The 17,032-nt window shown below is 41.5% G+C and overlaps 1 protein-coding gene across 4 annotated transcripts in view; it reads left to right on the top strand.

Moving 5' to 3' along the window:
* The first annotated feature begins 9,183 nt into the window (after positions 1-9,183).
* Positions 9,184-17,032, top strand: part of LOC111157973 (LIM domain and actin binding 1) — a 58,692-nt gene continuing 50,843 nt past the window's right edge. For 2 of the 4 annotated variants that reach the window (XM_022519741.1, XM_022519740.1), the window contains exon 1: positions 9,202-9,320. In XM_022519741.1, the coding sequence (XP_022375449.1) occupies positions 9,202-9,320 (119 nt within the window). Of the gene's footprint in view, positions 9,321-17,032 lie in introns of all 4 variants that reach the window. The other 2 variants (XM_022519743.1, XM_022519742.1) reach the window with 2 other exon arrangements.

Genomic DNA, 17,032 nt, shown 5'->3' with positions numbered 1-17,032 from the left:
TCAGAGAATCTTATCTTAAACAGGCTCCACACCCAGCACGAATCCAGTGTTGGGCTGGATCTCACAACCCCAAGATCATGACCTGAGCTGAAATCAAGACTTGGACACTTAAGTGACTGAACCCCCCCAGGCACCACCATCCCCCTTTTTACCCCTCTCACTCCTAACAAGATTTCTAGAATTAACAAAATTGTTCTAAAGTCTGAGAATGGGATTTCCATCTATGAGAGTGTGGGTATGTAAGGAGAGCTATCACACCTTTAATTCAAGCCCACAAAAATAAAAATATTGACAATGGAGAGTATTTCAGGTAGGCCCAACGTAACTCTAAGTTTCACTGAAAGAACCAATTCTTATCTCTGATGCTGACCGTTCTGAAAAGATCTGTGCTACTATAGTCTTACCTAGAGATAGTTTGTATGTGTTTGCAGCTAGGTGGTTCAAAAATTTTGCTACCCAATTTTCTACTGTAGCTAAAATGATGGTTTTAATCATTTTTCATTACTAGTAGTGGAAGGAATTTGACTTTGGAAATCAAAGAGATTTCTTTGACTTTGGAAATCAAAGAGAATATGGATTTGAATCCCAGCTCTGCTACTTTATAACTAAGAGATAATTGTAAAATTATTTAATATCTCTGAATTTTAGTTTTTCATCATATATATAAGACAATAAAACCAATCTTATAAAGTGGTTCAGAGAATTAAGTGAGATATGTACTTCATAGAAGTAGAAGTTGTAATTTGTTCATTTCTTTCCAAGAGTCTGATTTTTTTTTTTTCAAGATTTTTTTACTTATTTATTTGACAGACAGAGATCACAAGTAGGCAGAGAGTCAGGCGGGAGGTTGGTTGCGGGGGGGAGCAGGCTGCCCGATGAGCAGAGAGCCCGATATGGGGCTCCATCCCAGGATCCTGGGATCAGGACCTGAGCTGAAGGCAGAGGCTTAACCCACTGAGCCACCCAGGCGCTCCCAGAATCAGCTTTTAAAACATGTTTCCCATTATGTTACTTGCTTTTTCAGAAACTTGCTGTGTTCCACCATAGAGACTCTGCGTGATCCACCCTAAAACTCTTATCTTAGAGATGTGGGTGTGGGGCTCAGGGAAATTATTTTTTTGATTTTCTATGAAGTCACCTGTGCTAGGGAGTGGCATGTTAAGACTAGTCCTTATCTCTGCTCGCTCACAGATTAGTTCTTTCCACCCTTGGAATATGGCCCCAACTCCTTAACACGGTTTCCAAGGCTCTTCCCATTCTGGCCCCATTATTTCCCTATCTTATCTTCAACTACCCATGTTCCTACAGTCAACTATAGTATTCTATGCTATTTCAACTCCCTGACAGTGTAATGCTGTTGACTCTACCTGGGATATACTTTCCTCCTCCTGCCCTCAGTTGATGAAATTCTATCCATCTCTAAGTCCCAAGTCAATCCGATGTCTCTTCCCTTCCCTTCCATCAAGCCAGAAAATCAGATCCCCTACTCCTAGATCTCGCATTACCTCTAACCACATTCAGCTTTGTGCTATGATTATTTGTGTACATGTCAGCAAGCCAACAGATTTTTTATAAAGATTTTATTATTTGAGAGAGAGAGAGCATGAACAGGGAGAGGAGCAGAGAGAGAGGGAGAAGCAGACTCCCTGCTGAGCAGGGAACCCACCCCCAGTCAATAGATTTTACACTCTATTTGGGCCAGGCCATCTCCCTATACCTTATAGAAAGTAGCTAGTTACTCATTAACCTGATACCAGAGTCTATCAGAAATCATATTCTGATTCTTACCTTTATCTGTTTCGTAGGGTGCTAATCACATTGTTAAGAAGTTAACAGTATTGCTTCTGTAAAGGGAAGTATGGTCAGGGTGTGAGCTATCTCATTCCTTGAATATAAAGCATGCTTAGCCTAGCCATATACCAAGATAGATATTCTAACTTTTCTTGGATTTCTGGCCAAGATTAATCAAAACCATGGAATTAGACTTGGGAATTATACTCCATTTTTTTTTTAAGCTACACTCAGTCCCTCAAATAATGATTTTTTCCTTTTTATAAATAAATTTGACAACATATCCTTTATATTTTTTCCTTTGATCCAGAATTAATTGCTGTAGAAGCACTGCCATTTATACCCACATCTGCATTGGAAGCACAGTTGTACCAAACAGTGTCTTAAAGTGTTGTTCGGTATTTCTTAAACTTGGCCCAAAGGGTCATTATTGTAGTTTTACATGACTAAGTTTAGCTGAACTGTTTGTTGCTTTTGTGTCTTTCTCTCATTAGAATAAGGGCTGACAATGTTTGGTGAGTCAGATACAAACTGGAAAGCAGGTAGACAAACAAATATATATTATTTGTACATTCAAGTTTACTTCAAAGAACATATGTAGAGGGACCCCTGGGCGGCTCAATTAGTTGAGCATCTATCTGACTTTTGATTTTGGCTCAGGTCGTGATCTTAGGCTCATGAGATTGAGCCCCGAATTGGGCTTTGGGCTCAGCATGGAGTCTGCTTGAGATTTTCTCCCTCTACCCTGCTCCCTGCTTTCATGTCCTCTCTTTCTCAAAATAAAATAATTAAAAAAAAAAAAACATGGGTAAAATTAAGATTATTTTATCCAGGAAAAGAGATATTATTAAAAACCAACACTTATGACTTATTCTGTATCAGGGTCTTTTCTTCTTTATCTTATTTATTCCTCATAAGGGTATTATGAAGGAAGTACTTTTGTTATGGATGAGAAATCTAAGTTTTAGGAATGGCCCAAACTCCCATTTAGATGCATCTGTCTCTAATGTCAGACCTCCTTACCATGAGAGGCTTCTATGTTACCTTCCAATATGGGGACTAACAAGTAAACAAAAACAATAAAATTAGCATTATTTTCAGACAATACTTGAATTGGAAGAACGAGTACTACAGGTGGGAAAGTGGTGTGGACTTTTAGGGTGGCTGATTACTTAGTTCGCATCACAGGACTTTTAGTGTGAAATGGCAGCCCAAGCTGCTTGGTCAAGCACACCGTGTTCCGTTGTTGTCAAGGTTGTTAGAAGCAGTACCTGATGAACCGTGCATTCTGTCAGATCAGTTATGTTTTGTGGTAGTCAAGAGACTGGTGAGTAGTAGTTTTCACTCTTCAAATAAGGAAACTATTGGCTGATTTCTAATCTTACCTCTTCTGGACAAAGGTTGGAACTCCTTTGGTAATTAGTAGGGCAAAAACTCCTTTGGTAATTTCTGGGACAAAACCCAAACAACCTAGATTAATGGGTAGAGACTGGATGATTTCAGGAGCATGGCTTTATGTATTCTTTGACTCTAAGGGATTTTAGAAAAGAATTTCAGAATAGGGGTTTTGGGGGCACCTGGGTGGCTCAGTGGGTTAAAGCCTCTGCCTTCGGCTCGGGTCATGGTCCCAGGGTCCTGGGATCGAGCCCCACATCGGGCTCTCTGCTCCGCAGGGAGCCTGCTTCCTCCCCTCTCTCTCTGCCTGCTTCTCTGCTTGCTTGCGATCTCTCTCTCTGTCAAGTAAATAAATAAATAATCTTAAAAAAAAAAAAAAGAATAGGGGTTTTGTCATCTGAATTTAAAGTACATTATACTGGGATGCCTGGGTGGCTCAGTCAGTTAAGCATCTGTCTTTGCTCAGGTTATGATCCCAGGTTCCTGGGATTGAGCCCTGCGTCAGGCTCTCTGCTCAGCAGAGTCTGCCTCTCTCTCTCTCCCTCTGCCCCCTCCCCGATCATATGCTCTCTCTCTCTCTCTCTCTCAAATGAATAAATTTAAAAATCTTAAAAAAAAAATAAAGTGCATTATACTTCCCCCAGTTGTTAAGATGGTTAAAATGTAAAAATAATAAGAATTCTAACAAAAGCCAATTCTAATATATTATACTTAAAATGTTCTTAATCCTATTAAAATGTACTTAGTATTTAAAACATCCTCTCCTTAAATCCATATCAAAACACCTGTAATGGTAGGTATTATTCTCCTTTTTAAGCAGAAGAAACTAAAACTGAAAAGATTATACAGTTCGTTCAGGTGAACAAAAGTTACGATTTCAAGTAAAATCTATCTTGACTTAAAGCCCTTGCTCTTGGGGCGCCTGGGTGGCTCAGTGGGTTAAGCCGCTGCCTTCGGCTCGGGTCGTAATCTCAGGGTCCTGGGATCGAGTCCCGCATCGGGCTCTCTGCTCAGCAGGGAGCCTGCTTCCCTCTCTCTCTCTCTCTCTCTGCCTGCCTCTCCATCTACTTGTTATTTATTTATTTATTTATTTATTTATTTATTTATTTATTTATTTATTTATTTTGAGAGCAGGAAGGAAGGTGGGGAGGGACAGAGGGGTGGGATCAGAGAATCTTATCTTAAACAGGCTCCACACCCAGCACGAATCCAGTGTTGGGCTGGATCTCACAACCCCAAGATCATGACCTGAGCTGAAATCAAGACTTGGACACTTAAGTGACTGAACCCCCCCAGGCACCACCATCCCCCTTTTTACCCCTCTCACTCCTAACAAGATTTCTAGAATTAACAAAATTGTTCTAAAGTCTGAGAATGGGATTTCCATCTATGAGAGTGTGGGTATGTAAGGAGAGCTATCACACCTTTAATTCAAGCCCACAAAAATAAAAATATTGACAATGGAGAGTATTTCAGGTAGGCCCAACGTAACTCTAAGTTTCACTGAAAGAACCAATTCTTATCTCTGATGCTGACCGTTCTGAAAAGATCTGTGCTACTATAGTCTTACCTAGAGATAGTTTGTATGTGTTTGCAGCTAGGTGGTTCAAAAATTTTGCTACCCAATTTTCTACTGTAGCTAAAATGATGGTTTTAATCATTTTTCATTACTAGTAGTGGAAGGAATTTGACTTTGGAAATCAAAGAGATTTCTTTGACTTTGGAAATCAAAGAGAATATGGATTTGAATCCCAGCTCTGCTACTTTATAACTAAGAGATAATTGTAAAATTATTTAATATCTCTGAATTTTAGTTTTTCATCATATATATAAGACAATAAAACCAATCTTATAAAGTGGTTCAGAGAATTAAGTGAGATATGTACTTCATAGAAGTAGAAGTTGTAATTTGTTCATTTCTTTCCAAGAGTCTGATTTTTTTTTTTTCAAGATTTTTTTACTTATTTATTTGACAGACAGAGATCACAAGTAGGCAGAGAGTCAGGCGGGAGGTTGGTTGCGGGGGGGAGCAGGCTGCCCGATGAGCAGAGAGCCCGATATGGGGCTCCATCCCAGGATCCTGGGATCAGGACCTGAGCTGAAGGCAGAGGCTTAACCCACTGAGCCACCCAGGCGCTCCCAGAATCAGCTTTTAAAACATGTTTCCCATTATGTTACTTGCTTTTTCAGAAACTTGCTGTGTTCCACCATAGAGACTCTGCGTGATCCACCCTAAAACTCTTATCTTAGAGATGTGGGTGTGGGGCTCAGGGAAATTATTTTTTTGATTTTCTATGAAGTCACCTGTGCTAGGGAGTGGCATGTTAAGACTAGTCCTTATCTCTGCTCGCTCACAGATTAGTTCTTTCCACCCTTGGAATATGGCCCCAACTCCTTAACACGGTTTCCAAGGCTCTTCCCATTCTGGCCCCATTATTTCCCTATCTTATCTTCAACTACCCATGTTCCTACAGTCAACTATAGTATTCTATGCTATTTCAACTCCCTGACAGTGTAATGCTGTTGACTCTACCTGGGATATACTTTCCTCCTCCTGCCCTCAGTTGATGAAATTCTATCCATCTCTAAGTCCCAAGTCAATCCGATGTCTCTTCCCTTCCCTTCCATCAAGCCAGAAAATCAGATCCCCTACTCCTAGATCTCGCATTACCTCTAACCACATTCAGCTTTGTGCTATGATTATTTGTGTACATGTCAGCAAGCCAACAGATTTTTTATAAAGATTTTATTATTTGAGAGAGAGAGAGCATGAACAGGGAGAGGAGCAGAGAGAGAGGGAGAAGCAGACTCCCTGCTGAGCAGGGAACCCACCCCCAGTCAATAGATTTTACACTCTATTTGGGCCAGGCCATCTCCCTATACCTTATAGAAAGTAGCTAGTTACTCATTAACCTGATACCAGAGTCTATCAGAAATCATATTCTGATTCTTACCTTTATCTGTTTCGTAGGGTGCTAATCACATTGTTAAGAAGTTAACAGTATTGCTTCTGTAAAGGGAAGTATGGTCAGGGTGTGAGCTATCTCATTCCTTGAATATAAAGCATGCTTAGCCTAGCCATATACCAAGATAGATATTCTAACTTTTCTTGGATTTCTGGCCAAGATTAATCAAAACCATGGAATTAGACTTGGGAATTATACTCCATTTTTTTTTTAAGCTACACTCAGTCCCTCAAATAATGATTTTTTCCTTTTTATAAATAAATTTGACAACATATCCTTTATATTTTTTCCTTTGATCCAGAATTAATTGCTGTAGAAGCACTGCCATTTATACCCACATCTGCATTGGAAGCACAGTTGTACCAAACAGTGTCTTAAAGTGTTGTTCGGTATTTCTTAAACTTGGCCCAAAGGGTCATTATTGTAGTTTTACATGACTAAGTTTAGCTGAACTGTTTGTTGCTTTTGTGTCTTTCTCTCATTAGAATAAGGGCTGACAATGTTTGGTGAGTCAGATACAAACTGGAAAGCAGGTAGACAAACAAATATATATTATTTGTACATTCAAGTTTACTTCAAAGAACATATGTAGAGGGACCCCTGGGCGGCTCAATTAGTTGAGCATCTATCTGACTTTTGATTTTGGCTCAGGTCGTGATCTTAGGCTCATGAGATTGAGCCCCGAATTGGGCTTTGGGCTCAGCATGGAGTCTGCTTGAGATTTTCTCCCTCTACCCTGCTCCCTGCTTTCATGTCCTCTCTTTCTCAAAATAAAATAATTAAAAAAAAAAAAACATGGGTAAAATTAAGATTATTTTATCCAGGAAAAGAGATATTATTAAAAACCAACACTTATGACTTATTCTGTATCAGGGTCTTTTCTTCTTTATCTTATTTATTCCTCATAAGGGTATTATGAAGGAAGTACTTTTGTTATGGATGAGAAATCTAAGTTTTAGGAATGGCCCAAACTCCCATTTAGATGCATCTGTCTCTAATGTCAGACCTCCTTACCATGAGAGGCTTCTATGTTACCTTCCAATATGGGGACTAACAAGTAAACAAAAACAATAAAATTAGCATTATTTTCAGACAATACTTGAATTGGAAGAACGAGTACTACAGGTGGGAAAGTGGTGTGGACTTTTAGGGTGGCTGATTACTTAGTTCGCATCACAGGACTTTTAGTGTGAAATGGCAGCCCAAGCTGCTTGGTCAAGCACACCGTGTTCCGTTGTTGTCAAGGTTGTTAGAAGCAGTACCTGATGAACCGTGCATTCTGTCAGATCAGTTATGTTTTGTGGTAGTCAAGAGACTGGTGAGTAGTAGTTTTCACTCTTCAAATAAGGAAACTATTGGCTGATTTCTAATCTTACCTCTTCTGGACAAAGGTTGGAACTCCTTTGGTAATTAGTAGGGCAAAAACTCCTTTGGTAATTTCTGGGACAAAACCCAAACAACCTAGATTAATGGGTAGAGACTGGATGATTTCAGGAGCATGGCTTTATGTATTCTTTGACTCTAAGGGATTTTAGAAAAGAATTTCAGAATAGGGGTTTTGGGGGCACCTGGGTGGCTCAGTGGGTTAAAGCCTCTGCCTTCGGCTCGGGTCATGGTCCCAGGGTCCTGGGATCGAGCCCCACATCGGGCTCTCTGCTCCGCAGGGAGCCTGCTTCCTCCCCTCTCTCTCTGCCTGCTTCTCTGCTTGCTTGCGATCTCTCTCTCTGTCAAGTAAATAAATAAATAATCTTAAAAAAAAAAAAAAAGAATAGGGGTTTTGTCATCTGAATTTAAAGTACATTATACTGGGATGCCTGGGTGGCTCAGTCAGTTAAGCATCTGTCTTTGCTCAGGTTATGATCCCAGGTTCCTGGGATTGAGCCCTGCGTCAGGCTCTCTGCTCAGCAGAGTCTGCCTCTCTCTCTCTCCCTCTGCCCCCTCCCCGATCATATGCTCTCTCTCTCTCTCTCTCTCAAATGAATAAATTTAAAAATCTTAAAAAAAAAATAAAGTGCATTATACTTCCCCCAGTTGTTAAGATGGTTAAAATGTAAAAATAATAAGAATTCTAACAAAAGCCAATTCTAATATATTATACTTAAAATGTTCTTAATCCTATTAAAATGTACTTAGTATTTAAAACATCCTCTCCTTAAATCCATATCAAAACACCTGTAATGGTAGGTATTATTCTCCTTTTTAAGCAGAAGAAACTAAAACTGAAAAGATTATACAGTTCGTTCAGGTGAACAAAAGTTACGATTTCAAGTAAAATCTATCTTGACTTAAAGCCCTTGCTCTTGGGGCGCCTGGGTGGCTCAGTGGGTTAAGCCGCTGCCTTCGGCTCGGGTCGTAATCTCAGGGTCCTGGGATCGAGTCCCGCATCGGGCTCTCTGCTCAGCAGGGAGCCTGCTTCCCTCTCTCTCTCTCTCTCTCTGCCTGCCTCTCCATCTACTTGTGATCTCTCTCTCTGTCAAATAAATAAATAAAATCTTAAAAAAAAAAAAAAAAAAAAAAGCCCTTGCTCTTTATATGATACCATGAGGTGTCCCCAGCTCTCTCTCCAAACCAAGTGGTCAGTGCCGCAATGTTTGGGGAGAGAGAGCAGCCAGAGGAAACTTGGATGTAGGTAGAACCTAATTTGGATCTGAATCTACAGAGATGCCAGTTGTAATTCCCCTGGGATGTAACGCAGAAGAGTGAAATATTTCACTCCAAATGTGACTTTGGAACAGACTTAAGTTCAGAAGAAGGCCAACTGATGTTTGCACAGTGAGGTCAGTCATAAAATGATGGAACTGAAAGAGACCTTAGAGATCATCTGGTCTAACCTTCTCATTTTACAGGAAACTGCAACCCAGATATTGAATCATTTGACCAAGGTTATAGTTTTTGAGAGAACCAGTAGAGGAGTGTGGTTCTGGTGGTCTAGGGCTTTCTATTCTCTCAAGGCTCACTACTGCCAGTCCTTGGATGCTGGAGAATCCTCTTCTGTGTCTAACATTCTGACTTTCTTTATTGCATAGGTATTTCAGTATCTTTAGACGAGATGGAATCAGCTCCATTTAATAGACGGCAATGGACTTCAGTATCATTGAGGGTAACAGCCAAAGAACTTTCCCTTGTCAACAAGAACAAGTCATCGGCTATTGTAGAAATATTCTCCAAGTAAGTGCTGATCCTGGTCCAAAAGGACCATCTGTCTTGAGCAAACATTACCACCTGTCAGAGAAATCAGTAAAGGAAGTACATGGTGTAAAATGGCCTTATTGAGCACATTCTGAAATTTAAGCATCATACAAGGCACTGTGGAGAAGGATGATAATAATCAGGAGACACATTCTCTATCCTGGAATTTTTTTTTTTGGTTGGGAAAAGAAAAAGTTATAAACACAAAAGGTAATTATAAAATACATAGCTCTTAAGCAAAGTGTCAGCAAATACAAAATGAATGGGAGTAGGGACCAGAACAGAGTAAGGGAGAGAAAGTGACGCTCATGGGCAGAAGCTAGTGAGGAAGGTTTTCCAGTTGAGATGAGTTCTGAGGCAAGTTTTGATTTAGCTGAAGGAAGTGTTAGTCATACTCTGTATCTGCATTACCCAATATAATAGCCACTACATATATACCTATTTAAATTGAAGTTAGTTAAATTTGAATAATATTTAAAATTCAGTTCATCAGCTGTACTAGCCACATTCCAGTGTAGCTGGTGGCTATCATATTGGAGATCACGGAAACATTTCCCCATTGCATAACATTCTGCTGAACAGTGCAAACTCTGTGGCCAAACTCTGGCCTGCTGGCTGCCCATTTTCATAAATAAAGGTTTATTGGAACATGGCCATATCCATTTGTGCATTGTCTATGGCTGCTTCCATGCTACAGGAGCAAAGTTGCAGCAGAGACCAGAGACCATATGGCCTCAAAGTCTAGAATATTTATTATCTGATCCTTTAAGAAAAAGTTTGCCGACCCCCTTGCTTGGGCAATGAGTTCTTTGATATGAGGGTCCCTTTCCTGCTGATTTTATATGCCTAGCACGTGTGTGGCAATGTACAGCACGGTGACTGGAACAGAATAGGCACCCAACAGATGTAGAAGGGATAGGATATGTAAATAATATTCCAGGGATGGCAAACACATTGATTTTACTGAAACAGAGGAGGAGCTTAGGACAGGTGGTAGGTTTACCTCATGAGTAGGGTTTGTTAATTAATAGGAAGCTCTTATACATTTAAGGGAAAAAAGATGGTCAAGATTTGAAGAAAATGATTCTGGGAGCTCTATCTAGCATACAGCTAAATACCAATAGGAGGTTTCTGTAATCTACAATGTCACCTTTTCTTCAGTAACAAAGGCATCATGCACTTGCTCTGTGGAAAACATTGCCCTTCCAAGCTCTTGACCTTGGTTGCTGCTTAAGGTAGAGTGAAGGTGGAGGGAGACTGCATGGTCCTTTTACCTTCCACATTATGCATTTTGTATTACTATAATTTTATAACAAACATGTATTGTTCATATGAAAACAAGAAAATCAATGAAGATATTTCAGATAGAGATATGGAAAGCTCTTAAGATTTAATCCCTGACCTCAAGGAAATTAATAGTATAGGTTAGTATAATTTATATAGTAGATGAAGTCCCTTAACTCCTTCATCTTCTCACATGGGGTGCCTATTAATAATATGGTGTTCCAATTATCTGTTGTTGCATAAGGAAAAAAAATCCCCCAAATTTAATGGCTTGAAATATGAACACTTATTTTGCTTGTGAATCTCCAGTTTGGGTAGGGCTTGCCTCTGCTTCCCTTGGCATTGGCCAGGGTGGCTCAACAATGGGCCGAAAATTATCCAAAGGCTCACTCACTCACAAGTCAAGTTGTTGCTGCTGGCAGTCCACTGGGATCTCAGCTAGAGCCCTGGTCAGAATACCTACACATGGCTTTTCCATGTGGCTGCTTGGCTTAGTTAGCTAGGTTCCAAGGGCAAGCATCCAGAGGTAGAGGGAGGGAGGAAACAAAGGAAGAAGAGAGCCAGGGTCAGGGGTTGTGTGGCCTTTTATGACCTAGCCTCAGACGTTACACAGGATTACTGTTGCCACATTGTCTTCATTAGAAGCCAGCTCCTAAGGCTGGCCCATTTTCGGAGGGAGGGGACTTTGACTGTATTTTTTTTTTTTTTTTTTTTGCTTTTAAGATTTTATTTATTTATTTGAGAGGGAGAGAGAGAGAGCACAAGCAGGGGGAGAGGCAGAGGGAGAGGGAGAAGCAGACTCCCCGCCAAGCTGAGAGCCCTACGTGGGGCTCCATCCCAGCACCCAGAAGTTACGACCTGAGCGGAAGGCAAACACTTAACCAACTGACCCACCTAGGCGCCCCTGGCTGTACTTTTTAATGGGGGGATGTCAAAGGTTTTTTTGGACATGTTTTAAAAACCATCCTATATGGCTTCCCTGGCCCCTCCCCTAAAGATTCAGAGTCCATGTTACAACAATGCAAGTTGCTATTTTAGAAATAATTTCTTCTTTTCTAGAGTAGTCCATTCAGCGATCTGGGGCATTATCAAATATTTTATACAGGTAGTGCTCTGGTCTTACTTAGCAGGGTCTGGCAACCCAAGATTCTGAAAGAAGTTTGATAAATACCCACACTCACTCACAGTAACAAGGAGCAGTTATGTAGGTGACTAACACTAAGAAATTTCATAGACACATTTCAGCCTTAACCGTCTAGCAGCATGTCAGCTTTACATTCAGATGCGTCTTTAATCTGACCACTGCTCAGCACCTGCACAGCTCTAAAGCTGAGTCCAAGCTACCTCCGTCTCCCCTTAGTTTTCTGCAGTAGCTCCCTGAATGGCCTCACTATTTCCACTTTTGCTGCTATACAGCCAATTATCCACGCTACAGACAAGGTGACCTTCAAGAACATAAAACAGATCGCATCTGTCGTTTTTCAAAACTCTCTAGTGGCTGTTCTAATAGATGATAAAAGGAAAGTCCTTGCACTAATCTAACTGAAAAAAAAAAAAAAAAGATTCTGATTCCATGTGTCTGGGATGGGGCCTAGGAATTTGTGTTTTCAGCAAGTATCCCAGGTGAATTTTACTTTCAGGGATGTTTAGTTTACCTTCCGTTGAAGAGATAGACTTGTGAACTCGCAGCGGTGAGCTTGAACATAAAACAAAATGAATATGGTTTCTGCTTGGTTCCAACAGAGGATCGTGGAAACTGACCTTGAATAAAGGAAATAGGAAGGCAAGAAATCCGACATGGAGAAATACAAAAGGGAGAAGCGACTGGTACAGTTCAGGTTAGCCAGGTGATAGGAGGCCTTGGATGCCATCCTAAGTTTGGGATTTAGTTAGATGAACAATGGGAACAGTTGAAGGTTTTCATGCAGAGAATGACATGATCAGACTTGTATTTTATTTTATTTATTTATTTTAAAGATTTTATTTATTTGACAGAGAGAGATCACAAATAGGCAGAGGCAGGCAGAGAAAGAGGAAGGGAAGCAGGCTCCCTGCCGAGCAGAGAGCCTGATGCTGGGCTCGATCCCAGGACTCTGGGATCATGACCTGAGCCGAAAGCAGAGGCTTTAACCCACTGAGCCACTCAGGCGCCCCCCAGACTTGTATTTTAAAGAAAGATGTTTCTGGCAACGGTGTAAAAGGTAGACTGGCAAGGTAAGAGATTGATAGCATAGAGAAGAGCGGTAAGACTCCCTCAAGAACCCAAGTGAAAGCTCTTGAGGGCGGAGGGCAGCAGGGATGGAAAGGAAGACAAGGAATTGAGACTTTGTTGAGATGTGATTAATGGGACTTGGAAACTCCCTCTTCTGCAGAAAGACTTCTTCACATTCTTACCCTTTTCACCCTGGCTAGCCCCACCTGTTTGTAGCTGAACTTGGCTTTCCCTCCTCTTGCATTCTGTCTCAGAGCCGTAGCCGCCTACTCTTTCTGCACATGCTTCCCTGAAATATACTGGGGCCAGGAGTCAAGGTTGCCACTCTCCTACATCTCTCCTACTGGTTCCCATCCATTGTGTTTCACTCCTTGTTCTGAAGTTCTGAACCTGTGCTTTGAGGCTCACATCTAACTAGACTCTTTTTATCCTCCCCCTCATTGCAGTGGTATGCCAGCCGCCTGGCCAAGCTCCTCACCTTCACTGGGGACACTAGCTTCCAGCTTCATTCTCTTCTCAGTGTCTCTCAGCGAGGGTGCTGTGGGCATTTTCCATGAGGCAGACCTTCCTTCTGCAGGATGTTCATCATCTTGCATTCCTCCAAATGCTAGTAGTGCCCCATGACATTGTGGCATCCAAAAAGGGCGGGGGTGGAAGGGAAACCCCAGTAAATTCCCTCACACATTTTCAAAAGTCCCTCAGGGCCAGCAGGGCCCCCAGTGAAAGAATCACTGGTCCACTGAACCTGTTTCATACTCTGGACTCTTAACTTCTTGATCTTCCCTACTTCTTTAACCTACACATTGTCTGTCAGGGCCTTTCATCCAGTCCCAGCCTTATCATCATGCAGAATCCATCTCTGGAATGTGCACTGGGAATACACTCTCTGATTGTAGCCTCCTGTCCTAATACTGTTCCACTCTTTTATTCCCACTGATGCTGTTCTTGGGCCAAAACAGGACACCCAGGCCCTGGATTTCGGTCTCCTTCCTGGCTTCACTTCCTTTCCTGCCTACCTCAGTTGGTCGCTTCAGTGCACTCTCACCCCTTCCTCAGATCCCTTCCCACCGGCCCCCTGCCCGGGCCAGTTCTCAAGATAGAGGAATCAGGTCTTGTAGAACTGATGAGAGTTAGGAAGTTGGAAAAAGCAGTTCATCTTCGGGGCCTTCTTAATCTCGCAGAGAGAAAGCAAAAAGCAATCTTGGAGGTCACCTTCTCATAGCATAGCAGGGTGACTGACTGTCTTTTCTCCCTGAAGGTTATAAGGGCAAAGGACAGCTGTGCAAAACTGTAAGCCCCAAACCCATTAACAGAATCAGTGTGCCAGGCACCCTGCTAGATTCTTAATAGAAACAGATACTATTTCTAATCCTAACAAAAACTGTATGAGGGAGGGATCTTAGGCCTGTTTTATAGCTGAGAACACAGTGAGCATACAGTAATTGGATTTGTTTCTATCTAGTATTTTTCATCTGATTTGTATATTCTAATGTACTGAACAGGCTTTGAGGAATGAACAGAATTGTATTTGGTAGGCTGAGAGGACGGTGGTGACACTGCAGAGAACCACAGGACATATAAGGCACAGAAATACTACAGGGTGACAGGGTGTGATGTGTACTTAGGACAGTAAAGACCAGAGACTCGGCCTGGACCTCTTTTCCATCTCATGCTCAGCAGAGACTTGGAATCGACATTGCTGATACTGCTTATGGCTTTTAGAGTTCACTCACCATAGGTTCCCAAAGCAGATTGCCAGACTAGGTTCCACAAAGCAACTACTAACCTGGTGACCTGATTTTCCCTTATTTTCAAACACCCCCAATTACGGGGTTTAGAATTCATAAATCCTCCACAAGACTAGTTAAGAGACTGTAGGAACCCTTAGGAGGTTTCTGATCAGAGATTAATGTAAAAGTGGTATTTGGGGGAAGCTTAATCTGGCTAATGTTTATAGGATTAGCTGGGCTTTACTTTCTCATTTTTAGCACATTTTACATTTATTTGTACATAAGAGAAATTTTTCTAGCATCAGAGCTTGCATCTTATGAGTCCTTTGTAGCTCCAGACTTGTTTCTTTTACTGAACCTCTATACTATATAAATCATTAAATTTGAGGTAAGAAAGGTCCTATTGATGAGTCCATTCAAGCGGCTTAGCTTTGGTTTTACTCGCTGTTGACTTCAGCATGACATAATCCTTTGCTTGATTAAAATGTTACTCTTTTGGTGGAATTTGGTTTCTTGGCAGCAGACTCCTCTTTGACTCTTAGATTTTTGGAAGTAAAGGGAATCTAGCTCAGTGGTTCCCAACCTATCTTAATTGAGTTCTTCAGAGGAACCTCAGGGGCCAGTTCTGGGAAGATGGGAAGATGTGAAGGGCTGAGCCTGAGACCTTCCACACCAGCCGTCCTGCTTTGATCTCCTTCATATGTTAGGTTCTAAAGATATCATTTGAAGAGAGGATTCTGCGGTGAAAAGAATTTTAAAATCCCTGATCTGGCTAACCTTTGCCCCATTCCTCTCACAGACAAGGAACTTGATATCCAGCAATTATGATGCAGTTCACACCCCAAGATAGTGGCAAAGCTGAATAGAGCCCGCAGATCCCTACCCCCCATCAGCCTCCCCTCATGTCACAGTTCCTCCCGCTCTTGTGATAACTTTCCCCATAACATCGTCTGAAGAAAGAACATGCTTTATATTTAGTCTTCTCTGACTGTTCTTCCTTCATTAAGAAAAAATTGACCCTCAGATCTCTCTGGCTAACTTCCTCTCCCCCGTGCGCACACCCCCCCCCCACCATTTTTGCTTCTCTGTAATATTTTAGTGGTGAAATAGTTCCAGAGGAAAATACATTGCCTAAAACTTGGGAGTTTCCATTATCCCTTTGCTCTATTTGAGGGCATACAAGCAAGAGTCATAGCTCAGGAACTCTATTCTGGCCTTAGAAAAGTTTGAGGCACTGTTATTACTGCCAAGATAATTTTAGCGTCCTCCATCAGCTGCCTGCCCCACAGCTGAGCATTAATGAGCAGTTGCAAGATTAAATTCTGTGTGTGAAGAAGAGGAGACTGGAGGAAAGACAATCTGGGGAGGGAAGAGGGATGAGATTTTAACTATAGAAATGTCACTGCAAATATTTTTTACCTCAAACTTGGGTCTTCACAATGCCTTTCCCCTCCCCGGCCCCACAACATCAGCAACCTTCACGTTTTGTCATCAGAATAATGCTAGTTGCTCTGAGTTCCTTTGAGGAAAGTCTGAGGCCTGAATCCTACTCTCACTCTGAATTCAGTAGTATGTCACCTAAGCCTCTCTTAGCATCCTGAGAGTGCAAAATGGAAAAAACCCCAAGGCGATCACTTGGAAGAAAGCAGAGGTATGCAACCTTTCCTCCCTGTGTATCTACTATTTAGCAATAGTTCATTATAAATAAAGGGCGGGGAGATTGGAGAGGGAGTTTCAAAAACATAATTCAAGACAGCCACCAGCATATACACCTGTGTGTCTTGCAGATGGCCTCAGTGCTAAAAGAACAGGATTGAAGATGAAAACTATTCCGGGCTTCTTACTTTAAATCTATGTTTCTGTTAAGACAGTAAAGGGAAGGGAACCTTTGAGCTTATTTACTCAACTAACCGCAGTGTAAATACTTTGCCTTGGAGAACAATTGACTGAAAATAAACCTGTCTGCTAATTGGCTCTGCCTCTCGTAGATCGTAATATACTGTAGATGATTACCCAGGGGGATGTGGAAACAAGGTTCAAGGCCAACTGTAAGTTCCTTTCCTTCTATAATCCACTTTTCCCCCTGCATTTCCATTTTTAGAGACTGTCAGACAGATGTATTAGTGCAAGTGGGGAAAATATATGTACAAGAACATTCACCAAAGTGCTAATTGTAATGATAAAAACTGGAAACAACCCAAATGCGCATTAAAGGGTATGGGTGAATTAACTATATTTATAATGGAAGAGGACTGCCAGGGTTCTCTGAGCCTTCAGTCCTTGTAGCCTTTGTCTCGCATGACTTCTCAGCACTTTGTCCTTCCCACATTTTTCCTTCTCGTGGCTTCTCTGGCAGTTTCCTGGTTTTCTACCACCTCTCTGTCTTTCCCTTGTCATTCTCTCTTATCACCTCTTTCTTCTCTTCTGAATTCTAAATGTTAGAGTCTCTAGGACCTCTTCTCTCG

Source organism: Enhydra lutris, unplaced genomic scaffold (genome assembly GCF_002288905.1).
Source record: "Enhydra lutris kenyoni isolate GAN:26980312 unplaced genomic scaffold, ASM228890v2 scaffoldscaffold56, whole genome shotgun sequence".
Classification (NCBI taxonomy): Eukaryota; Metazoa; Chordata; class Mammalia; order Carnivora; family Mustelidae; genus Enhydra; species Enhydra lutris.
This window is presented reverse-complemented; position numbering and strand designations above follow the sequence as displayed.